General features: G+C 41.9%; 1 protein-coding gene across 8 annotated transcripts in view; it reads right to left on the bottom strand.

Moving 5' to 3' along the window:
* Positions 1 to 26,416, bottom strand: part of LOC120530784 (nck-associated protein 5-like) — a 746,735-nt gene that overhangs the window by 65,260 nt on the left and 655,059 nt on the right. For all 8 annotated transcript variants that reach the window (XM_039755382.1, XM_039755381.1, XM_039755383.1 and 5 more), the window contains 2 exons: positions 25,631 to 25,751; positions 13,650 to 13,825 (listed from right to left, as the gene is read on the bottom strand). In XM_039755382.1, the coding sequence (XP_039611316.1) occupies positions 13,650 to 13,825; positions 25,631 to 25,751 (297 nt within the window). The remainder of the gene's footprint in view (positions 1 to 13,649; positions 13,826 to 25,630; positions 25,752 to 26,416) is intronic.

The raw sequence follows: 26,416 nt of genomic DNA, 5'->3' as shown, positions 1-26,416 counted from the left end.
TTAACCCATGGCTATGTAACTAAAGTTCACTGACTTAGAAAATTTCCCGGGCGAAGCCGGGCAACACAGCTAATTCAATGTAAATGTGCATTTTAATTTTATTGTAAAGTTCAAATTAGTGAGCAAACGTTAACGTCTCTATTTTATTAGCTTCGGTTGGTTTATATATATATATATATATTTTTTTTTCTTTTTCCAAACCTTATTTATTTGAGGTTATTTTCCTGTGCTGGACCAATGAAGAACAAGCTTGAGGGCAATGTGAATTATTTTCATGGTCACTAGCCCTCATTTATCATTATGTAAAGTTAAATACTGATAGGCAAATCTCCTGTGTCACTGCCAGCATGCACAGCGGCTCACGGATCGAATGCAATTAGACTTCGCCTTCTTAAAATGTCTTGGCCAAGAATTAGTTAACTCTTTCCACTACAGCTTCTCTCATTTTCTTCAAACTGAACGTTACATTTTACAGATTTTTTAACCAACCGCCTTTGTCTGAATTCAGCGGGTACGTCTAATGGCAATCTGGGGACCCAAAAATCTCTGGAATCTCTGGAAAAAACATATTACGTGAAATAAGGTACCAAGTCATGTGGTGGACGGTAGGACTTTAGGAACTCACAGATCTCAGCTTGACGTAAATTTTGACAATCTAGGTGAAACCAAAGTTGACAATGGTGTTATCGCATTTGACAATGGTGTTAGTCGACCGAGCTGGGCTGCCTAACACACTGTGGTCAGCAACCCTGCCTATGTTACATAGACGACGTCGAGACTTAGATGATAGATAGATAGATAGATAGATAGATAGATAGATAGATAGATAGATAGATAGATAGATAGATAGATAGATATTAAGTTTAGTATAATAGATAGATAGATAGATAGATAGATAGATAGATAGATAGATAGATAGATAGATAGATAGATAGATAGATAGATAGATAGATAGATAGATAGATAGATACTTTATTAATTCCAAGAGGAAATCCACATACTCAAGCAGCAGCATACTGATAAAGAACAATATTAAATTAAAGAGTGATAACAATGCAGATATAACACACAAAAACTTTGAATAATGCTAATGTTTCCCCCCCCCAGGTGGAATTGAAGAGTCGCATAACGTGGGGTCTCCTCAGTCTGTCAGTGGAGCTGCTCCTCTGTCTGGAGATGATCCTGTTCAGTGGATGCAGTGGATTCTCCATGATTGACAGGAGTCTGATCAGCGCCCGTCGCTCTGCCACGGATGTCAAACTGTCCAGCTCCGTGCCTACAATAGAGCCTGCCTTCCTCACCAGGTTGTCCAGGCGTGAGGCGTCCCTCTTCTTTATGCTGCCTCCCCAGCACACCACAGCGTAGAAGAGGGTGCTCGCCACAACCGTCTGATAGAACATCTGCAGCATTTTATTGCAGATGTTGAAGGATGCCAGCCTTCTAAGGAAGTATAGTCGGCTCTGTCCTCTCTTGCACAGATCATCAGTATTGGCAGTCCAGTCCAATTTATCATCCAGCTGCACTCTCAGGTATTTATAGGTCTGTACCCTCTGCACAGTCACCTCTGATGATCACGGGGTCCATGAGGGGCCTGGGCCTCCTAAAATCCACCACCAGCTCCTTGGTTTTGCTGCTGTTCAGGTGTAGGTGGTTTGAGTTGCACCATTTAACAAAGTCCTGGATTAGGGAGGTTCCTATACTCCTCCTCCTGTCCACTCCTGATGCAGCCCACGGTAGCAGTATCGTCAGTTGGACCAGATGGAGTTTATTATTTTCGAGGTGTCAGCCTGGAGACTCTGGCGAGACCCACGGTGGATATATCTCCAATGGGGCAGGAATACGATGATCAGGTAGAGATACTGTGCAGTCAGCGGAGGCTCAGACAGGTGGAAGCGCAGTCAGAGGAGCTCAGCAGCTGAGTACTGAAGCAGGCCCGTCAAACAAACACAAACCAAATAAATATCTTACCAGTCCACATTGTGGACTGCGAGGAACGCAGACAACTCAGACGTCCGGAGAACAGAGCCAGGTAAGTCTCAAAACAGGGTTAGGCTGAAACTGGTCCATTTACAGCCATACTGAAATGTCGACAAAATCATCAGTCGAGCTAGAAATAATACTGGAAGAATTAGTCCACCACATGAAAACAGTTGCTCAGTCCATTAGATCGTAACATTACAACGTTCCAAATAGAGTAGAACTACCTCACCTTACATGAAAAACTGCAGAATGACCTGTTAAATTTATTTTGCAATTTGGTGAAGAGGATTACAATGAAATGGCCGCTGGCTAGTCCATCTCAGGTAAGCAAGAACTTCATTAAAAGACGTGATGTTATGTTAGAAGAAAGAAGTGGATGGGACCGGCGAGCATTGCTGGGCTGAATGGCCTGTTCTCGCTCAGATTGTTCCATTGCTCTATACAGGCAGAGAACTGTGGAGGACAGCTTAGAAGCTGGAGGGACACATGCAACTGTGACGTCCCCCCGACAGAGTGAGGAGCTTGGGGTGGATGGCCTTTGAAGTTTAGACCTTTTAAAGGGCATTTTAGTTCCTAGAGGGCTGGGGATACCAGGGATAAGCTGAAGAAGCTCTAAACTGGAATCTCTGTTCAAGTTATGGAGTAGCCCTCACTATAGAATGGATACTGTGGTGACAAAGAAGAGATTAATAGCCTATCACCTAACCATGGTTAGATGAGTGTAAATGTTGGGATGAGAGTAGAAACGAGTAATCAACTGGAAGACTCACCAGGGGAGGGTGAGAAAGAGGAAGGACATAAACGGGGACGTACTATGATCAAGAGTACTGAGGTAGATGGACCACTCCAATGGAAGGCAAGGCCTATGAATGCAGGTCCACTGTGGCTACAAGGTTATTATGGTTCTTCTCATAAATGTACTTTCAGTTCTTCTTCTGTTAATGCCTTCTACTGGACTTTATTTAAACAAACATTCCCAGGTGGCACATTCTTGGACTTCTTGCCTTAATTCTGGGCAGTCACACTAAGGTGTGGATGCTGTCCTGTGCTTGTTGCTGTTTCAAAGGACTGCGCACACCTACTTGGTGTAGTGGATCATACTGTCGTTTCACTGCTTCAATACCCTGAGCTCAAATCTCATCTCTGTCAATGCTCATGTTTAGTTTGGGACAACTTAGCTATTATTTAAATCAGTGTCTTCCAACTTGTGGGCCAGTGGGTTGTGGCCATCCCTGGATGAAACTTCATCCCAGCTCCACCAATCCAACGATTGTGCTCAATTCACAGCAGAAGCATCACAAGTGGATCATAGCTGACCCCAGATGAGGACCAACCCCAACGGTCTGATGAGCGTGCTCAATTCACAGCAGAAGCATCACAGGTGGATCATAGCTGACCCCAGATGAGAACCAACCCCACTGGTCTGATGAGCGCGCTCAATTCACAGCAGAAGCATCACAGGTGGATCTCGACCAACCCCAGATGAAAACCTCATCCACTGGTCGAATGAGCATGCTCAGTTCACAGTGGCGTCATTGCAGGTGGATTGTAGCCAATCCCAGATGAGAACTCCACCCACCGGTCTGATGAGTGTGCTCAATTCACAGCAGAAGCATCACAGGTGGATCATAGCTGACCACAGATGAGAACTAACCTCACCGGTCTGATGAGCAAGCTCAATTCACAGCAGAAGCATTGCAGGTGTATCTCGACCAACCCCAGATGAAAACCTCATCCACTGGTCGAATGAGCATGCTCAGTTCACAGTGGCGTCATTGCAGGTGGATTGTAGCCAATCCCAGATGAGAACTCCACCCACCGGTCTGATGAGTGTGCTCAATTCACAGCAGAAGCATCACAAGTGGATCATAGCTGACCCAAGACAAAAACCCCAACCACCGGTCTGATGAGCATGCTCAATTCAGTGAGTAAGCATCACAGGTGTATCTCGGCCGACCCCAGATGAGAACCCCATCCACCAGTCCGATGAGTGCGCTCACTTCACAGCGGAAGCATTGCAGGTGGATCGTAGCCGACCCCAAATGAGAACCCCACCCACTGGTCCAATGAGCATGCTCAATTCACAGCGGAAGCATCACAGGTGCATCACAGCCAATCCTGGACAACATCCCTAACCCCTTGCTATGATGATTCACAAAGGAAGAAAAGCATTGACAATCGTGCTGGAGTCATCCAATGGTTTGGAGTTGACAATGGACCCGAACTTTGATATCATCACACTTGATTCACCGAGGGGGAACCACCCCACTTCCCTTTCTCAAAGACGATCGTGCTGAATTCACAGAGGGGGAACCACCCCATACCCAGTGCTTCGTAAACAAACTCTCTCGCATGAAAAAAAACGGTTTGTGACACCACAAAGGGTGGGAAACGCTGATGGACTGAAAGGTCTCCTCTCATTTGTCAGATTTCTTACATCCTTCAGCATGTTCTCCAGTTCATCTCTCACGTCTCTTTGGGTTAAGCGGTTACTGTAAATTCAGCACCAGATGAGTGGTAACGCGTGTCCTCTGTGACGGACTGCCACCCCCCTTCAGAGTGGGTTTCAGCCTTACGCCCGATGCCTACAGGAGAGATCCCTATGACTCTAATCTGGACAAAGTGGGTTAGACTGTGGATGGAGTCTGATGATGCACACCTGTAGAGTGCTGGATATTTCATATGTGGTTTACACGGAATCAAAAACCGTAAAATGCCTTTTGTTACAAACAGATCAAATCTTCACTAAGCCGCCAATTGGGTTTCTGTACGAAAGCCAATTTCACGGACTCATAGCCATGATTCACTAAAGATTGCAAGGTGTATAAATTACCTTCTTTATCACGTGTCAGAATAATCGGGGAATAAAATTTGGTTCAGCAAACGGTTTAAAATCTCAGACTTAACTGTTGTTGGGGGAATTCCTTTGTGGGTTTTATTTGCTCTTTTTTTTCTGTGGTTTATTTATCTACATATTTGAGACTTGTGGTCCCTGTGGGTTTAAATGAGAATTCTTGAAAAGTGGCAGCTGTGTAATTGCAGTTTCTTTCACGATAATTAGAAGTTGTTGTTTAGCTCGAGGCCGTGTTAAATGGATAGTTTATTGATGTTGAAGTACTAAATAAACTGATCATGAACAATTTATTAAACATACAAGTCATTCCGAATAGCATGTAAAATGTATGACACAACAACAAGTGACGGATATGCAATGTCTTTTGTTTTATTTATGAAGAATGTCACTGATCTATTGCATATTAAGAGGACTCCTGGAGCAGGGACTTTGTAGAACAAGACAATCTGTTTATGACATGTCTCACTATTTGCCATTTATTAAGTCTTTTGTGCCTTTTTATTGGGATTAAGTAAATACATGAGGTCTCTGATGGAATATTCATCCAATAATCTTGGTTGTGCTACCAAAAAAAAAGAGATTCAAACCATCATTGGGGAGCTTGAGGGAATATTTAACTATCAAAAATGTCACAAGAAAAAAACTGTAAGGATCATTATATAGTGCCTTTCATATCTATCTATCTATCTATCTATCTATCTATCTATCTATTTTATATAACACCTTATATTTCTATCTATCTATCCATCTATTGTCACACACGAGCGAGTAAAAGGCAGCTAAAGGACCTGAGTAATTGTAATACCACAATAGACCAGGGATGGTGAGGTGTGCTGTCTTTCTCAGCTACAGTACTTGCAGACCATTCTCGAGAAATCCAGCCAGGTTCTGGTGCCCTCGATGACATCACTTCTGATCCCAATGACATCACTTCCATTTTCTGCCCCCAAAGATAATGTCACTTCCATCCCCCATGATGACATCACTTCCGATTGTCCACCCCCATGATTGTGTCACTTCCAGTCCCAATAACATCACTTCCGGTTTCATAGGGCCTTTAAAGCTGCCATCTTTCTTGCATCTAATAAGTTCTGTCTTGTACTCAAACGAGTGAACATCTCTGTTCAATTAAACAACCTATTTTGCAGCCCTGGAATAATATACAGGTGGCTGCCCCAAATCTTTATGATGTCTCTGTCTCATCTTTATCTCACTATCTATCTATCTATCTCTCTATCTATCTGTCTATCATTATATGGTGCCTTTCACATCTATCTATCATTATATAGTGCCTCTCCTGTCTATCTATCTATCTATCTATCTATCTATCTATCTATCTATCTATCTATCTATCTATCTATCTCTCTATCTATCTGTCTATCATTATATGGTGCCTTTCCTATCTATTTATCTATCTATTAGAACCTTTCATTATCTATCTATTATATAGTGCCTTTCATATCTATCTATCTATCTATCTATCTATCTATCTATCTATCTATCTATCTATCTATCTATCTATCTATCTATCTATCTAATATATAGTGCCGTTCATATCTATCTATCTATCTATCTATCTATTATATAGTACCTTTCATATCTATCTATCTATCTATCTATCTATCTATCTATCTATCTATCTATCTATCTATCTATCTATCTATCTATCTATCTATCTGTCTGACTAATGATGACAGTGACTAGTAGCAGGCATCATGACCATAAACAAAAGAGTGGTGACAGCATCACAAGCGCAGTGTATGGTGACAGACACAAGCCATACTTAAGATTTCTTTTATTTTTTAACTAAATGTTCAAACAGGCCATATCTGAACGGTGAACTGATTAGCTCCAATTAAGACAAGTCGCTCTGATGCCTCTGACACAAACTTAGTGAAATGTGATAAGTCTTCAAACAAACTGCTGTTTTAATTTGTGTTGAAATCTTTAATTTATACTTCACATCTTTTAACTGACAGTAGTGCACACTGCTAGGCATTGACTGAAATTTCGAATCTTTATTGATTTGAACTTTGTATTTTTACTTCACTCTTTTAGAATCCAAGAAGAAAATACAGCACTAGTAATATCAGTCATTATTTCTGGAATGTCCAGAAACAGCCTTATTTATTTAGCCTTGGGCGTGTAAGATTAGCATCGGCATCAGCCTGGGAAAAGAAAATAATTTTGTAATATAAATATGACAGTAGTTTTACGATGATCAATCATTTATTTTATTCATTGCTCTCATGTGCTACAGCAGCTCTTCTGTGGGATCAGACCAGACGGGCTAACCTTCACCCCCATGTGCATCAATGAGTCTTGGGCAATGGTTGCCGTTCTTTGGACTACGTTTGGTAGTTACTAACCACTGCAAACCAGTAACACGGCACAAGATCTGCTGTTTTGGAGATGTTCTAAGTAAGTCATCTAACCATCACACTCTGGCCCTAGTCAAAGTCGCTCATCTCCTTACGCTTGCCCATTTTTCCTGCTTCCAACACATCACCTTCACAGACTGACTGTTCACTTGCTTTCTGATATATATGACTTACTTTCTGCTGTACAGACTTTCTCATGTAAACAGGGTGTGGCGGATGGCTGGGGTGCTTGCCCGGCTGGGATGGCTCTTCTTTGTATGGTCCAAGGGAGCAAGTGTGGACAGAGCATCACCTCCCCCTGGAATGCTAGATGGCAGCAGCCCTGAGGTACCTCAGATTCCTGCAGGGCTCCATGGGAGATGAAGCTCATTACAGCCCTGTTGGGATCCGGGGGCGCTGCCAGGGGGCACTGCAGTGGTTCCTGAGCCCACGTGGGTGGTTCTTCCGCCACACCCAGAAGTACAGCCTGAAATGGGCCATCAAACACCTGGAGCACTTCCGGGTGGGCTATAAAAGGAGCCAGCAGCCACCAGTCCGGGAGCCAGAGTCAGGTGGTAGTGGATGAAGCTTGCTGGGGAGGAGTGGTGGAGAGAAGAGAAGGAGAAGAAGAATTGTGTGGGTTTGTACTTATTGGGACTGTGTTGGGAATGGGGAAGAAAAAGAAAATAAAAATAAAGTATTTGTTTTACCAGTGTGCCTTCTGCGTCTGTCTGTGCCAGGTTGAGCGTTGGTATAGCGGATTTTGTCACGGGGGTCACGGCAGACAAAGTCTAAACAGCTGCTATTTCACTAAAATAAAAAAGAATTTCAGAATGCGATCCGTTTTGTAGTGCTTTATTTACGACTTCCCATTAATAACCCTTAAAACAGAAAGTAATAGAGAAACTGTCAAAAAGGGATGGATGGCTAAATGGCGAGAGTGAGACGACTCTGGGATTCTCTCCCCGGGCATACTGTAAGAAATCTGATAGCCTTGCCATAAAATAGCAAGTCATTATAATACATAAATAACCTGGCAAAGAAAACGACCCGTCTCTCGGCGTGCTTATTTTATTTATTTGCGAGTATTAAACCACCTCGTCTACATCTACCATCGCCGAATATCATTCCATCGCACATTTATTGTCTTATGTATAGAAGTTTGGAGTCACAAAGGTTCACAGAGGACATCATTCAAGATGTGCCGTTTGGAAAGTATTACCGGAAGGATGAAGGGGATTAATATTAATAATGCAGTTCAGCCATATTTGTGTGAATTATGTTCCGAAAACACTCACTTTCATGTCATATAAAGCTCTTACACTACATAAAGCAACTGCAGAGAAGTAATCAACTGGCAAAATAATTCACCATTATGGCAAAAACCAAGCGTGGCGTTTAATAACTTCCTCCATTGACAATACACATCTGATCTTGAAGAGAAAAAGGGCAAAGCCAACCTTCAATCATTTGGGCTCAGGAATGGCCGCACCGTTTCCAGGTCTCCGACAATTGCATCAGGCTATAAAATATAATTTATTAAGCAAAAAAGTAGCGCTTTGTTACATATAGGTGAACCACACTTGATTATTATTACTTGAATTCTTAAAGCACAGGGTTCAAGTGGCCATTTTAGCATGAAAAGTCAAGTGGGGCCACGCAGACTTGGGACAGAGGAGCAGAGTTATGAGAAGATCAGACACAGGGATACGAGCTCAGCTCCTGCCAGCCTGACTGTGTGACCCTCAGCGAGTCACCCGACGTGTCTGGCCTCCAAATGTAAAGAAACATCGGTACCAAGTTAGAGTGCACACTGATCTTATCAGTTCCTTTGGATAAAATAGGATATTTTGACAAAAAAAAAATAACTGGAGACGGGTGGCACGGTGGCGCAGTGGGTAGCGCTGCTGCCTCGCAGTTAGGAGACCCTGGTTCGCTTCCCGGGTCCTCCCTGTGTGGAGTTTGCAGTCCAAAGACATGCAGGTTAGGTGCATTGGTGATCCTAAATTGTCCCTAGTGTGTGTGTGTGCCCTGCGGTGGACTAGCACCCTGCCCGGGGTTTGTTTCCTGCCTTGCGCCCTGGGATTGGCTCCCGTGACCCTGTAGTTACGATATGGCAGGTTGGATAACTGGAGACAGTGCACCAATACTTATTAAAAATGGGATCCATAAAAAGAATTCATTGAAAGCTTAATCAGCTGTACATGAAGTCGAAGAGCACATATGAACATTAGAACAAGCAGGCCATTCCGCCCACCACAGCTCACCAGGCCAGTCCACTTAACTCCTCCATAATAGCATCAAGTCGAGGTTTGAAGGCCCCTAAAGTCCTCCTGTCCACCACACTACTTGTTTGCTTATTCCAAGCGTCTGTGGTTCTCTGTGTGATGACAAACTTCCTAATGTGTGTGTGAATTCACCCTTAACAAGTTTCCAACTGTGTCCCCGTGTTCTTGACAAACTCATCTTAAAGTTACCGTCTCGATCCACTAGACTAATTCCCTTCATCATGTAGCGGTGCTACTAGAATTTAAAAACCGCAACTCCCAGCAGTCCCAGCAGTGGCTCTGATTGGTCTTCTGTGTTAAAAGGGTGCTGGGGCTGTTGGGGTGGCTTTTAAAAAGGGGGCCGGTGACCAAAAAGAAAGAAAGTTTTTTGTAATTTGTATTTCAAGTTCCTGTCTGTCTGCCTTCTGTTGGGCTACCTGTACTTATTCGTTTCGGTCCTGGATTGTTTCGTGTTTGGGGGTCTAGAGCAGTGGTCTCCAACACGTCGCTCGCGAGCTACCGGTAGCTTGCAACCCCTTTCCAAGTAGCTCACCAAAGGGTTAATGAATCCTACATCAATTTGCAAACTTGATTAGTCAAATTAGGGGTGGGTGACCGTTCAAAAAAATCATATCACGATCCACAATCTGAATTGCAATCTGTCTTTTCAATGTGGCATACGCTTAAGGGAATATCCGGACTCAGACTCATCAAGACCTAAGTAACACTTTATTTTAAACTAGCAAAATACCCGAGCTTTGCAGCAGAGAAGAAGTGTGTTAAAGAAGTTATGAAAAAGAAAAGGAAACATTTTAAAAATAATGTAACATTTGCTTTCTATTCGTTTGCATAAGCACAGTCCTTCACCAGCACTTATTTAACGTTAGCTCAGACCCGGCACTTAAAAGTTTCTCTCGCACTTTCGCTGAGTTTGTGCCAAACACTATTCTATCCCTGACCATCTCATCTTCATTAGCATAAGCACAGTCCTTCACCGGGGAATATTTACCTTATATGGGCAGGCACTCAATTACGTGGGAGGCGTGATGATGCGGGACACAACTCTGCCTCACACGGCAACCAAGCTGCAGGCTATGGCCGTATATATGTACGTAAGTAGGTTCCAGTTATGACTGTTACGCGTAGAATGTCGAAATAAAACCTGCCTAACTTTTGTAAGTAAGCTGTAAGGAATGAGCCTGCCAAATTTCAGCCTTCTGCCTACACAGGAAGTTGGAGAATTAGTGACGAGCAGCATAAAGATGAAAGACGCCTCACGCCTGGACAAACTTGTTAAGAAGGCAGGCTCTATTGTAGGATTAAAGTTGGACAGTTTAACATCTGTGGCAGAGAGACGGGCACTAAACAAACTCCAAATCATGAATAATCCACTGCATCCACTTAACAGTGTCATCTCCAGACAGAGGAGTAGCTTCAGTGACAGACGTTTGTCACCGTCCTGCTCCACTGACAGACTGAGGAGATCGTTCCTCCCCCACACTATGCGACTCTTCAATTCTACCCGGGGGAGTAAATGCGAACATTAATTTTATTTAAATTTTTTTCATTTTAATTACTATTTAATTTAATATTGTTTCTTTGTATCAGTATACTGCTGCTGGATTATGTGAATTTCCCCTTGTGATTAATAAAGTATCTATCTATCTATCTATCTATGAGTGAGTCAGTCAGTCAGTGAGTGAGTGAGTGAGTCAGTCAGTCAGGGCTTTGCCTTTTATTAGTATAGATATCAAACAAAGTTGAGTTCAATTGTTCTCTCATTCGCAGGCCCTGAAGCTGGTGGGTGTGTGAGGAGAGCCATCAACCACTCGGCCCGATACGTGTTTCTTGAATTCGCGCAAATAAATCAGTACCGCAAGCGAACTATGCTACATAGCGAAATGAGAGAAGTCGCAAAATCAGCCGGAATGCTCAAGCAAATTATAGAAAAAAAACCTGATCTAAATCCATTACGTAGTTCTCTCGTTTAAAGCAAACAGACGTACAGACAGACAGACATTGGATTTTTTATCTTTATATATAATACTCTACCGTGGCTGTTCATTTGTCTGTCCAGGATTTTAAATCACCTGTAGCTCGGAAACCGTTTAAACGATTGACCTGAAATTTGGTACACATATACTACGTGACGTCTACTGTCCGCTTTCGGGGTGATGAGTGACCTCTAAGGTTATTCCTCTTTTTTATTTTTATTTTATTGTAGAATCAACTCTTGGCAGTGGCCAGCAGGGCGGCAGTGTGGCGCATGCGTACGGGTGCCATTCTCATCCCTACCTCTTCGTATTTTAAATCGTACTTGAGGCAGATTGAAGATTTAAGTGCTAGCTTAAGTGAAAAATTATAGAAAACGTGCTAAGTAATTGCAACACAAACACTGACTTAATCAATTTTAACGTGAAAAGATGCCAACAAAAGAAGAGAAGAAGCGGGCCGCTAGGGTGGAGAAAAGAAGAGCTGCTCATGAACCTTTGAGCAAACGAATGCTAAACGTACAGAGAAAGAGGATGAAAAGTATGAATGCCCAAGTCAAGTGGATTCACTGCATGTTATCATGCAGTGCGCCATTACTGGTATTATATATTAGTAAACCTTCAAAATAATGTGCAGTTAAAGTCTCAACAGCATTCTCAGCCTTTCTGGAGCTTAGTAGAGCCAGATAACTAGAAGAATCTTCACCAAGCAGCTCTGAAAATGTCTGCTTTGTTTGGGTCTCCATACCTCTGTGAGTCTGACGTGAATGTCATGAAGTCAAAGTTCAGATCAAGACTGAGAGACAGACATTGAAATGACTCCAGAAGAGTGAACCTAAGGGGGCTCCACTCCACCAGACACCTCAGTGCCAGTCATCTGACTAACTAAAAAACACATCACACATGAAACGGGACCTGTGAATAAAGTGACACAGTGACATGTGACAAAATGACAAATGAATAAGGACTATCTGTGTGTTTGGAATTGCATTGTTTAGTTTTGGCAGCATTCATGTTTTAATACAATAGTGTGAGATACTTGCAGGTGAACTAAATATTTTTTTGTGATGTTTTAATGGAAAATGTGAGTTGTGGACACCGACATTTTGTAAATGTTCAGGCAAGACAAGCTTATTCAGTTTGCTTGGGTTGAAATAAGCTATGAGAATAAACGTTAGAAAACACAAGTAGCTCTTGGCCATTTTCATTTTGTAAAAGTAGCTCTCAGGGGAAAAAGGGTTGGAGACCCCTGGTCCAGAGTGTCTGCCGTCTGCCTGTGTACATAAGGATTGTAAGTGGATTCATGGCCATCCTGTGAAGAAAGGAGTGCTCCTGAACCCGTCCACCAGTCTACACCATTTCAGGAACTACCGCTAGGGCTATCTTTACATTCCCTTCAACGTGCGGATCTCTGGACTATCTATCTTCATCACCAGGAAGCAAATCCGGGTCTCCTAAATGCGAGACGTCCCTTGCACATAAGCAATCAAAATGATTCATGATAATGATGATGACTACTCCAAAATACCAAGATGCACAAGTTCAGACACATTTTAAATTGCATCACAAAAAAATCAACCAGTGGGTCACATAAAGGGGCCCTCGAGTCTCAAGATGGAACTAAAAAGTCCAGGCGTCACATGCGCACCCACCAGGGCCAGGGAATGAAGAAACATGGTAGGGGATTAAAGGGCCAGTCGATTAACTGAGAAACAGGATAGCCATGCCAGGCACAAAGAAATGTTCACCTTCTCCGAAAAGAAATATTTTTCTAGACAAGACATTGCATTGAGCGTCTCACAGAAAATCGGAAAATATTCATTATGATGACTGAGCTGAGTTCACAATAAACGCTTTAACAATATGTCACGAGGGTCATTTGATAAGTAAGTTAAACACCGTTTTTTGAAAAAAATCGCTTTAAACGTTTTTAGGACATAAAGAACACTTCACTTCTGGCTGAAATTTTGCTTTACTTTAGTTTGAAGAGTGACACTTGCTAGCCGTGACGTCGCCAAAGGGAATTGTGGCGCCTTCCCATTGCGATTTAACAAACTTATCAAACGACCCTCGTAAATTCAGGCGAGTTTATCACTTATTTCACTTTGTACGAAACAGCGCCATCTTCTGGGAGACACAGAGATGCCTCTGCAGGCCTCATAATATGACTGACACAATAAAATTAGTGGACACTTACACTGTGACTGTCTGCAGACCTTTCTTCATGTGAGTCGCTGTTAACGTACTTGAAATGCGTCTCGCCTTTGCCGTCGTCTTTTTCATAATGGGCATAGACCTCGTGCTGGTAGAAATCCAGTATGGAAATGGGACTTCTCATAAAATTCTTCTGCACAGTAAGTTCGTCTACCTCAACTGAAGAAGAAAAAAAAAAAAACTGTGAAATCAATAGGAAAGGTCCACACGTCCACACAACTAAGTTTAATTTAAAAACAGCATTTTTATACGAAAACGATATCCATCAACACTAGCATTAGGATATGAGAGACCTTCCAGCCTAAAAAGCTCACCAATTCTTTTCACTTCATTTCTCTAAAACAACATCAAGTTGAGTTTTGAAAGACCCTAAAGTCCTCCTGTCTACCACACTACTTGGTCACTTATCCCATGTGTCTGTGGTTCTCTACACGTTTGTGCGAAGTTTACCCTTAACAAGTATCCAACTGTGTTCCCGTGGTCTTGATGAACTCGTCTTAACGTAACAGTGTCGATCTTTGACACTTGGAAACGCTTCGGTTATACAACCTCTTAGCCTCCGTCTGCTTAAATTGAAATGGCTCAACTACTTCAGTCTTCCCTCATATCACATTTCCTACAGTCATGGATTCAGTCTAGTAGCCCTTCTCTAGCATTTCCACATCATTTATGGAAACATCTCTGTCCACGCTAAAACAGCCGAAAATACGTTTGGAGGACTTTCGCCAACAACTGGACACGTGCGTACCACAGGAGGTGGAAGTGTCCTCCAGACTAGATATTTATTTGCAGTTTGCATTTTAACACAGAGAACATCAATTATGAATATGAAAAACTCATTGTGAGATTGTTATTGAAAGCGACAAACAAATATGGGCAAGCAAAGCGGCAAAGAAAATGTAATATAAAACAATTGAAAACGAATATGGAGTAGACTTTCACCGACAACTGGGTACGTGCGTATCGATCGAAACATGTCCTCCAGACTAGGCATCCATTCACAGCTTGTGTTTCCATAAAAAGAACATCAAATATGTGCTGTTCTGACGATGAGATGGAATTGTTACTGAGAGGGACACACAAATACGGGCAAGCAAAGCGGCAAAGAAAATGTAACATAATGCTATGCAAAACAACGGAAAATGCACATGGCGTAGACTTTCACCAACAACTGGGCACGTGCACATCGATGGAAACGAGAAGAGGAAGTGTCCTCCAGACTAGACTAGATATTCATTTGCAGCTTACGTTTTAACACAAAGAACATTAATTCTAAATACGAAAGACTGACGATGAGATGGAATTGTTATTGAGAGTGACACACAAATACGGGCGAGCAAAGCCACAAAGAAAATGTAATGTAATGCAATGCAAAACAACTGAAAATGCATATGGTGTAGACTTTCGCCAACAAATAGGCACGTGCACATCGATGGAAACGAGAAGAGGAAGTGTCCTCCAGACTAGACATCCATTCGCAGCTTGTGTTTCCATAAAAAGAAGATCCATCCATTATCCAACCCGCTATATAGTAACTACAGGGTCACGGGGTTCTGCTGGAGACAATTCCAGCTAGCACAGGGCGCAAGGCAGGAAACAAACCCTGGGCAGGACACCAGAGCATCACACGGCATAAAAAGAACATCAATTATGAATACGAGAAACTGACGATAAGATGGAATTGTTATTGAGAGTGACGCCCAAATACGGGTGAGCAAAGCGGCAAAGAAAATGTAATGTAATGCAATGTAAAACAATTGAAAACGAATATGGAGTAGACTTTCGCCAACAACTGGGCACGTGCGCATCGACGGAAGCGGGAAGAGGAAGTGTCCTCCAGACTAGACATCCATTCGCAGCTTATGTTTCCACAAAAGAACAAAAATTATGAATACGAAAAACTGACGATGAGATGGAATTGTTATTGAGAGTGACGCACAAATACGGGCGAGTAAAGCGGCAAAGAAAATGTAACGTAACGCAATGTAAAACAACTGAAAGCAAATATGGAGTAGACTTTCGCCAATAACTGGGCATGTGCGCATCGACAGAAATAAGACACGGAAGTGTCCTCCAGACTAGATATTCATTTGCAGCTTGTGTTTCCATAAAAAGAACATCAATTATGAATACGAAAAACTGACGATAAGAATGGAATTGTTATTGAGAGTGACGCACAAATACGGGCGAGCAAAGTGGCAAAGAAAATATAATGTAATGCAATGTAAACAATTGAAAACGAATATGGAGTAGACTTTCGCCAACAACTGGGTACGTACACATCGATGGAAACGGGAAGAGGAAGTGTCCTCCAGACTAGATATTCATTTGCAGCTTGCGTTTTAACACAGAGAATATTAATTATAAATACGAAAGACTGACGATGAGATGGAATTGTTATTGAGAGTGACACACAAATACGGGCGAGCAAAGTGGCAAAGAAAATGTAACGTAATGCTATGCAAAACAACCGAAAGCGCATTTCGCTTAGACTTTCGCCAACAACTGGGCATGTGTGCATTGACGGAAACAGAAAGAGGAAGTGTCCTCCAGACTAGACATCCATTCATAGCTTGTGTTTCCATAAAAAGAACATCAATTACGAATACAAAAGCTCACCTATTCTTTTCACTTCATTTCTCTAAAACAACATCAAGTTGAGTTTTGAAAGTCCCTAAAGTCCTCCTGTCTACCGCACTACTTGGTCACTTATCCCATGTGTCTGTGGTTCTCTACACGTTTGTGCGAAGTTTACCCTTAACAAGTATCCAACTGTGTTCCCGTGGTCTTGATGAACTCGTCTTAACGTAACAGTGTCGATCTTTGACACTTGGAAACGCTTCGGTTATACAACCTCTTAGCCTCCGTCTGCTTAAATTGAAATGGCTCAACTACTTCAGTCTTCCCTCATATCACATTTCCTACAGTCATGGATTCAGTCTAGTAGCCCTTCTCTAGCATTTCCACATCATTTATGGAAACATCTCTGTCCACGCTAAAACAGCCGAAAATACATTTGGAGGACTTTCGCCAACAACTGGACACGTGCGTACCACAGGAGGTGGAAGTGTCCTCCAGACTAGATATTTATTTGCAGTTTGCATTTTAACACAGAGAACATCAATTATGAATATGAAAAACTCATTGTGAGATTGTTATTGAAAGCGACAAACAAATATGGGCAAGCAAAGCGGCAAAGAAAATGTAATATAAAACAATTGAAAACGAATATGGAGTAGACTTTCACCGACAACTGGGTACGCGATCGATCAAACATGTCCTCCAGACTAGGCATCCATTCACAGCTTGTGTTTCCATAAAAAGAACATCAAATATGTGCTGTTCTGACGATGAGATGGAATTGTTACTGAGAGGGACACACAAATACGGGCAAGCAAAGCGGCAAAGAAAATGTAACATAATGCAATGCAAAACAACGGAAAACACATGGCGTAGACTTTCACCAACAACTGGGCACGTGCACATTGATGGAAACGAGAAGAGGAAGTGTCCTCCAGACTAGACTAGATATTCATTTGCAGCTTACGTTTTAACACAAAGAACATTAATTCTAAATACGAAAGACTGACGATGAGATGGAATTGTTATTGAGAGTGACACACAAATACGGGCGAGCAAAGCCACAAAGAAAATGTAATGTAATGCAATGCAAAACAACTGAAAATGCATATGGTGTAGACTTTCGCCAACAAATAGGCACGTGCACATCGATGGAAACGAGAAGAGGAAGTGTCCTCCAGACTAGACATCCATTCGCAGCTTGTGTTTCCATAAAAAGAAGATCCATCCATTATCCAACCCGCTATATAGTAACTACAGGGTCACGGGGTTCTGCTGGAGACAATTCCAGCTAGCACAGGGCGCAAGGCAGGAAACAAACCCTGGGCAGGACACCAGCCCATCACACGGCATAAAAAGAACATCAATTATGAATACGAGAAACTGACGATAAGATGGAATTGTTATTGAGAGTGACGCCCAAATACGGGTGAGCAAAGTGGCAAAGAAAATGTAATGTAATGCAATGTAAACAATTGAAAACGAATATGGAGTAGACTTTCGCCAACAACTGGGCACGTGCGCATCGACGGAAGCGGAAGAGGAAGTGTCCTCCAGACTAGACATCCATTCGCAGCTTATGTTTCCACAAAAAGAACAAAAATTATGAATACGAAAAACTGACGATGAGATGGAATTGTTATTGAGAGTGACGCACAAATACGGGTGAGTAAAGCGGCAAAGAAAATGTAACGTAACGCAATGTAAAACTACTGAAAGCAAATATGGAGTAGACTTTCGCCAACAACTGGGCATGTGTGCATCGACAGAAATAAGACATGGAAGTGTCCTCCAGACTAGATATTCATTTGCAGCTTGTGTTTCCATAAAAAGAACATCAATTATGAATACGAAAAACTGACGATAAGAATGGAATTGTTATTGAGAGTGACGCACAAATACGGGCGAGCAAAGTGGCAAAGAAAATATAATGTAATGCAATGTAAACAATTGAAAACGAATATGGAGTAGACTTTCGCCAACAACTGGGTACGTACACATCGATGGAAACGGGAAGAGGAAGTGTCCTCCAGACTAGATATTCATTTGCAGCTTGCGTTTTAACACAGAGAATATTAATTATAAATACGAAAGACTGACGATGAGATGGAATTGTTATTGAGAGTGACACACAAATACGGGCGAGCAAAGTGGCAAAGAAAATGTAACGTAATGCTATGCAAAACAACCGAAAGCGCATTTCGCTTAGACTTTCGCCAACAACTGGGCATGTGTGCATTGACGGAAACAGAAAGAGGAAGTGTCCTCCAGACTAGACATCCATTCACAGCTTGTGTTTCCATAAAAGAACATCAATTACGAATACAAAAGCTCACCTATTCTTTTCACTTAATTTCTCTAAAACAACATCAAGTTGAGTTTTGAAAGTCCCTAAAGTCCTCCTGTCTACCGCACTACTTGGTCACTTATCCCATGTGTCTGTGGTTCTCTACACGTTTGTGCGAAGTTTACCCTTAACAAGTATCCAACTGTGTCCCCGTGGTCTTGATGAACTCGTCTTAACGTAACAGTGTCGATCTTTGACACTTGGAAACGCTTCGGTTATACAACCTCTTAGCCTCTGTCTGCTTAAATTGAAATGGCTCAACTACTTCAGTCTTCCCTCATATCACATTTCCTACAGTCATGGATTCAGTCTAGTAGCCCTTCTCTAGCATTTCCACATCATTTATGGAAACATCTCTGTCCACGTAAAAACAGCCGAAAATACATTAGAAGGACTTTCGCCAACAACTGGACACGTGTGCATCGATGGAAACAGGAAGAGGAAGTGTCCTCCAGACTAGACATCCATTCGCAGCTTGCTCTTTCACACAGAGAATATCAATTATGAATACGAAAAACTGATAGCGAGATGGGATTGTTAATTGAGAGTGACGTACAAATAAGGGCGAGCAAAGCGGCTCAGAAGGTGTAATGAGCAGAATCCAATCAGGGAAAGGCCGTGTAATAAGCATGAACCAATCAGAACAGGCATTTTCAAAACTCTGTGTTTTCACCCATCCACACTGCAAAGCTGAGCCAGCGTTTTCAGAAATATACAGATCTTCATATACAGTACAATACGCTACTGTGGCTGTCCGTTTGTCTGGCTAGGATTTTAAATCACCTATAGCTTGCAAACTGTTTGGCCTATTGACCTGAAATTTGGTACACGTATACTATGCGACGTCTACTATCCGCTTTTGGGTAGATTACTGACCTCCAAGGTTTTTCCTCTTTTTATTTTGTTTTATTGTAGAATTAACTCTCAGCAATGGTCAGCAGGGCGGCAGCGTGGCACATGCGTATGGGTGCCGCTCTCATCCCTACCACCTTCATATCTTAAATCGTTCTTGAGGCAGATTGAAGACTTAAGTGCCAGCTTAAGTGAAAAATGAAGAAAAACGTAAGAAGTAATGGCAACACAAACTCTGACTTGATCAGTTTTAACGTGAAAAGATGCCGACGGAAGAAGCGGGCCGCTAGGGTGGAGAGAAGAAGAGCTGCTCAGGAATCAGCAAGCACATCAACCTCTGAACAAACGAATGACAGACGTACAGAGAAAGAGGATGAAGACAAGGAATGCTCAAGTCAAGCGTATCCACTGCACGTTATTGTGCAGTGCGCCGTTACTGGTAATAATAATAATTATATACATTTATATAGCGCTTTTCTCACTTACAGATGTGGAGAACGTTTTCAAAAGTCTCAATTTTTGGGAGAGTAAAAACACTGGGGCCGTGTGGAAGAAGTCTGATGATTTGCACTGCAGCAAAATCCGAAGTCTAGCGTGCTTGCCTGTTGTTACTCAAACATCACTTTGCTAAGGGCTGATGGGTTTTGCAAAGCTAATTAGATATTGAAGAACTAGAAGATTAATATCTTAAAAACACAGCATGCTACACCAAACTGTAAGGTGGCGCAGTGCATAGTCCTGTTGCTTCAGGATTTTCGCATCTTGGGTTTGAATCCCAAGCCTGGTCACTGCCTGTGTGGACCTTCCACCTTCTTCCTGCACCTGTATGGGTCGTCTTCTTCTGGGTACCCTTGGTATTCCTCACACATTGCCGAGGTTGGAGTGGTTAGGTGGGCAGATGATTTCTAATGGTCCCTTGTGTTGAGTTTATACGTGAGAGGACCCCAGAATGAACCAGACACCCTAGTCCTGGGACATTTTACAAGCATGTGCCCCAGTGCTGCCAGACTCCTCTGTGATCCTGACTTAGATTTAAGGGGGTTTGGAAATGTTTCGTGTGGCTGACGACGCTCTATGTGTGAGAAAGTTAAAGGATAAAGTGATCCAGATAATTTTTTTTTCTTTTTACTCAATTAGCAATTCCCTTGCAATGGAATAAGCTTCATTTGCTTAATTTTGCAGCTTCCACTATATTACGAGGCATTTTAATAATACCAATCACTGACATACCAAGACACGAACAGCAGAATCTGATTATCCCGGCAGGCAGCTGAAGGAGAACATCTCTTAAGTTCATCAGGACTTGATGGCTGGATAAGAGGCGCAGATAATGCATACATTAACAGGCCTTGGAGACGTTTATGAGGGATTATCATCCTGAACACTGTGCGCGCCTGCCGTAAAAAAAGACTGCAACTCCCACCTGACGGACTAAGCTCTACCGTTCATTAAACCAGCATCACAATGGCCGATAACAATTTCAGACTCTCTCTTTAATACTGGAAACGCGCCTGGTTAAAAAAACAAACAAAATGGCAGAGTTAGCCAACTAAGTAATCAGTGCTGTGCAAGTTCACACCTCACAAGAACGAGCTCAGAGTTCACTTCACACAGGTGAAAAGGAATACATTCACGTTCATAGCTCACCATTTCAGTTTTGAACGAGTTCATCTTCAGTTCATTTCGTATTTTTTAACGAGTGAGAATAAATGATCCATGAGTTGACTTTTGTCAATTTTGCATGCCTTATATTAGGCAGTGTTCCTGAATAAAACACAATAATTACGAAGACTTTTCTTTTTATATACACTTGTCTGAGTTATACCCAGCAACAAACATGTATAACCATATATGCTAGCTAGCTGTGTAAGCCCGTACTGTAAAAAGCCCGGGGTCCTAAAAACGATTGAAATCGTCAGAAAAGAAAACGGAAATGTAGAAATGTCAAGTAATTGAAAGGAGCGACTCTGGGCGTCTCTCTCCTCGGTGGATTTGTTTTGCTGTTGTGCTCTCCTCACTTGTGTATTAGCGGCAGGAGGAAAAGTAAAAGGGATACCGTGTTACCGATGTTAGCGGCTAAGCGACTTGTCTATCTTCTGATATTTCGTTTTGTCATCGTGCTGGCGTCACTTCTGTATTAGCAGCTAAGCGAGTTTCTCTTTTCTCTGAGGTTTCATTTTGCCAACGTGCTCGCCTCGCTTGTATATTAGCGGCAGGAGGAAAAGTAAAAGGGATACCGTGTTACTGATGTTAGTGGCTAAGCGACTTGTCTATCTTCTGAGGTTTTGTTTTGCCAACGTGCTCGCCTCACTTCTGTATTAGCAGCTAAGTAAGTTTCTCTTTTTTTGGAGGTTTCATTTTGCCAACGTACTCGCATCACTTGTTTTATTAGCAGCTAAGCGACTTTCTCTTTATTCTGAGGTTTCGTTTTGCCGACGTGCTTGCCTCGCTTGTATATTAGCGGCAGGAGGAAAAGTAAAAGGGATACCGTGTTACCGATGTTAGCGGCTAAGCGACTTTGTCTTTCTTCTGAGGTTTTGTTTTGCCAACGTGCTGGCCTCACTTCTGTATTAGCAGTTAAGTAAGTTTCTCTTTTTTTGGAGGTTTCATTTTGCCAATGTACTCGCATCACTTGTTTTAATAGCAGCTAAGCGACTTTGTCTTTCTTTGGAGGTTTCGTTTCACTGATGTGCTCGCCTCGCTTGTGTTATTAGCGGCTAAGCGACTTGTCTATCTTCTGATGTTTCGTTTTGTCATCGTGCTGGCGTCACTTCTGTATTAGCAGCTAAGCGAGTTTCTCTTTTCTCTGAGGTTTCATTTTGCCAACGTGCTCGCCTCGCTTGTATATTAGCGGCAGGAGGAAAAGTAAAAGGGATACCATGTTACCGATGTTAGCGGCTAAGCGACTTTGTCTTTCTATGGAGGTTTTGTTTTGCCAACGTGCTCGCCTCGCTTGTTTATCCTCGGAGGTGGAGCCTTTAGCCCGACTCCACCTCTCACTTCTGGGCCAAACAGACACACACACTTCCACACGGAGATGTTAATATATAAGATATACTCTCGGTCAAAAAGGAAATTAAATAGATGCAAGCATCTATATAAATGACTGCTCTATTTCCAACCATGTGACACAAATGGTGACTGTGGAGCCAGCGTGTAGGTGAGCTAACCGATTACACTGGCAGTCAAAATTCACATCATGTATTGCATGTCCAACAGGGAAAAATATAAAGTGGCCTCGCAAAGTACAATGTTTTCCTAAAAGTGAAAGCGGAGCTTCACCGCGTGCTTGTGTTGGCGGGGGTGCAGCTTACGCACAAGCAGGCAGGCACAGACAGGGCCGATTTGATTTGACGATATTTTTTCCAATTACGAATAAATGGCAAAAAATTCATACAAAACAAATATTCATAAAAATCCGCTATTTGTGCTTATCCAAATACCGGATTCAGCTCCACCACTAAACGTTTAAACTGGACCTAAACCATATCCAGAATATCGCTTGCGTTCAAGTTCTTCACTTGCAAATACGTTATGTGAAGTTCACCGTTCTTAGAGAAATGAGCTCGTTCAATGAAGGCACTCTTTTGAGCTCGTTCATCCGCAATGCTGTAAGTAATATCGTACAATGGCTCTAAACTGGAATGTTCTGTTCGGCGGAGTTCAGTTTATGATTAGAGCAGCTCTCTTTACAATGAAGAAGGCACAGGCCTATTAAAAGTATTCACCCCTCTCTGAAGTTCTCATATTTTATGGTTACACAACATTGAATTATTATTGGATTTAATTAGCAGTGTTTTAACAAAAAGACTCTCCAATGTCAAAGTGAAAACAGATCTCTGTAAAGAGACCTAAAAAAACGACAAATATAAAACACAAAATAACTGATTGCGTAAATAACTGCTATCAGGGGCGTCTTACTAGCATCATGAGCCCCCCGGGCAAAGTAGTGCACTGGGGCCCCTGTTGTGATTGCAATACAGCAACATACATAGGCGTCAGAAACATCGTGTTCCTCTGTGCTCCTGAGACCCCCGGTCAGTGCACATACGTTAAGACCGCCCTGACTGTGGTTAGTATATTATATTCTATGGTGCATTTCGCATCTATCTATCTATCTATCTATCTATCTATCTATCTATCTATCTATCTATCTATAGTGGTGTGAAAAACTATTTGCCCCCTTCCTGATTTCTTATTCTTTTGCATGTTTGTCACACAAAATGTTTCTGATCATCAAACACATTTAACTATTAGTCAAATATAACACAAGTAAACACAAAATGCAGTTTTTAAATGATGGTTTTATTATTTAGGAGAAAAAATCCAAACCTACATGGCCCTGTGTGAAAAAGTAATTGCCCCCTTGTTAAAAAATCACCTAACTGTGGTGTATCACACCTGAGTTCAATTTCCTGATTACTGCCACACCTGTTTCAATCAAGAAATCACTTAAATAGGAGCTGCCTGACACAGAGAAGTAGACCAAAAGCACCTCAAAAGCTAGACATCATGCCAAGATCCAAAGAAATTCAGGAACAAATGAGAACAGAAGTAATTGAGATCTATCAGTCTGGTAAAGGTTATAAAGCCATTTCTAAAGCTTTGGGACTCCAGCGAACCACAGTGAGAGCCATTATCCACAAATGGCAAAAACATGGAACAGTGGTGAACCTTCCCAGGAGTGGCCGGCCGACCAAAATTACCCCAACAGCGTAGAGACGACTCATCCGAGAAGTCACAAAAGACCCAAGGACAACGTCTAAAGAACTGCAGGCCTCACTTGCCTCACTTGGTCAGTGTTCACGACTCCACCATAAGAAAGAGACTGGGCAAAAACGGCCTGCATGGCAGATTTCCAAGACGCAAACCACTGTTAAGCAAAAGAACATTAGGGCTCGTCTCAATTTTGCTAAGAAACATCTCAATGATTGCCAAGACTTTTGGGAAAATACCTTGTGGACTGATGAGACAAAAGTTGAACTTTTGGAAGGCAAATGTCCGTTACATCTGGCGTAAAAGGAACACAGCATTTCAGAAAAGAACATCATACCAACAGTAAAATATGGTGGTGGTAGTGTGATGGTCTGGGGTTGTTTTGCTGCTTCAGGACCTGGAAGGCTTGCTGTGATAGATGGAACCATGAATTCTACTGTCTACCAAAAAATCCTGAAGGAGAAGGTCCGGCCATCTGTTCGTCAACTCAAGCTGAAGCGATCTTGGGTGCTGCAACAGGACAATGACCCAAAACACACCAGCAAATCCACCTCTGAATGGCTGAAGAAAAACAAAATGAAGACTTTGGAGTGGCCTAGTCAAAGTCCTGACCTGAATCCAATTGAGATGCTATGGCATGACCTTAAAAAGGCGGTTCATGCTAGAAAACCCTCAAATAAAGCTGAATTACAACAATTCTGCAAAGATGAGTGGGCCAAAATTCCTCCAGAGCGCTGTAAAAGACTCATTGCAAGTTATCGCAAACGCTTGATTGCAGTTATTGCTGCTGAGGGTGGCCCAACCAGTTATTAGGTTCAGGGGGCAATTACTTTTTCACACAGGGCCATGTAGGTTTGGATTTTTTCTCCCTAAATAATAAAAACCATCATTTAAAAACTGCATTTTGTGTTTACTTGTGTTATATTTGACTAATGGTTAAATGTGTTTGATGATCAGAAACATTTTGTGTGACAAACATGCAAAAGAATAAGAAATCAGGAAGGGGGCAAATAGTTTTTCACACCACTCTATCTATCTATCTATCTATCTATCTATCTATCTATCTATCTATCTATCTATCTATCTATTATATAGTGCCTTTCCTATCTATCTATCTATCTATCTATCTATCTATCTATCTATCTATGTATCTATCTATCTATCTATCTATCTATCTATCTATCTATCATATAGTGCTTTTCACATCTATCTATCTATCTATCTATCTATCTATCTATCTATCTATCTATCTATCTATCTATCTATCTATCTATCATATAGTGCCTTTCCTATCTATCTATCTATCTATCTATCTATCTATCTATCTATCTATCTATCTATCTATGTATCTGCCCATATGCTAAGACGGCCCTGACTGCTGTTACAATGAATACTCCAGACCACTCTCATCATTTATATGCACACACGTAATCGGGTTAAGGTGAATGAGTAATTTGACATATGCTTACTTTTCTTGCCGTTTTGGATCTGATCCATCAAGACTTCCTCCATATCGTTCGTTTCATGCTCCGACTCTGTGTCCGCATCGCTGCTGCTGGCCGAGTATGTACACGCCCGCACCGTCTTGTCCTGCACAAATCCATAAAGCATAACTTTTAAGCAATACAATACTCTCACCTAATTAAGAAAAGGACATATTAGATCTGTAAAGCTTGGCCATTTCATCGTACCCAAAAACACAGAGCACCTTCAGAAAGACTCCTTCACGTTTTTCTCACTTTGTTAGGATGCAGCCTTGTGCTAAAATCATTCATTTTTTCCACCCCCCTCGTCAAGCAACACTCGAATACCGTAGGTGACAATGTGAAAACAGGATTTTAGAAATATTTGCAAACTTATTAAAAATAATAAAGTGAAATATCACTGTGGCGTATGGCCGGTACACCTCTACACTGGAACGACCGGGGAGGGAGAGTATCCAGAGTATTACCTTCCCAGAAGTGCTAGATGGCAAACACAGTCAATGAAATTGAATTCAAAATAAGTTAATTAGCAGCAAAAACAGGACACTCATTAAGAAAAGCATTAGAATGAAAACCTGCAGCCACCGTGGTCCTCCAGGACCGGAGTTGGTGACCCCTGGCACAGACAACGATGGAAACGCTAACAGAAGATGAATAAGAGAAAGACAAATCTTTAAATTGGAATAAACTGGATGAAAAATATAAAACATTCAAAATGCCGCAAGAAAGCCTCGAATTAACAGCAAAATTTGCATTGCAGCGATTAGGCCG

Source organism: Polypterus senegalus, chromosome 6 (assembly GCF_016835505.1).
Source record: "Polypterus senegalus isolate Bchr_013 chromosome 6, ASM1683550v1, whole genome shotgun sequence".
Lineage (NCBI taxonomy): Eukaryota > Metazoa > Chordata > Cladistia > Polypteriformes > Polypteridae > Polypterus > Polypterus senegalus.
This window is presented reverse-complemented; position numbering and strand designations above follow the sequence as displayed.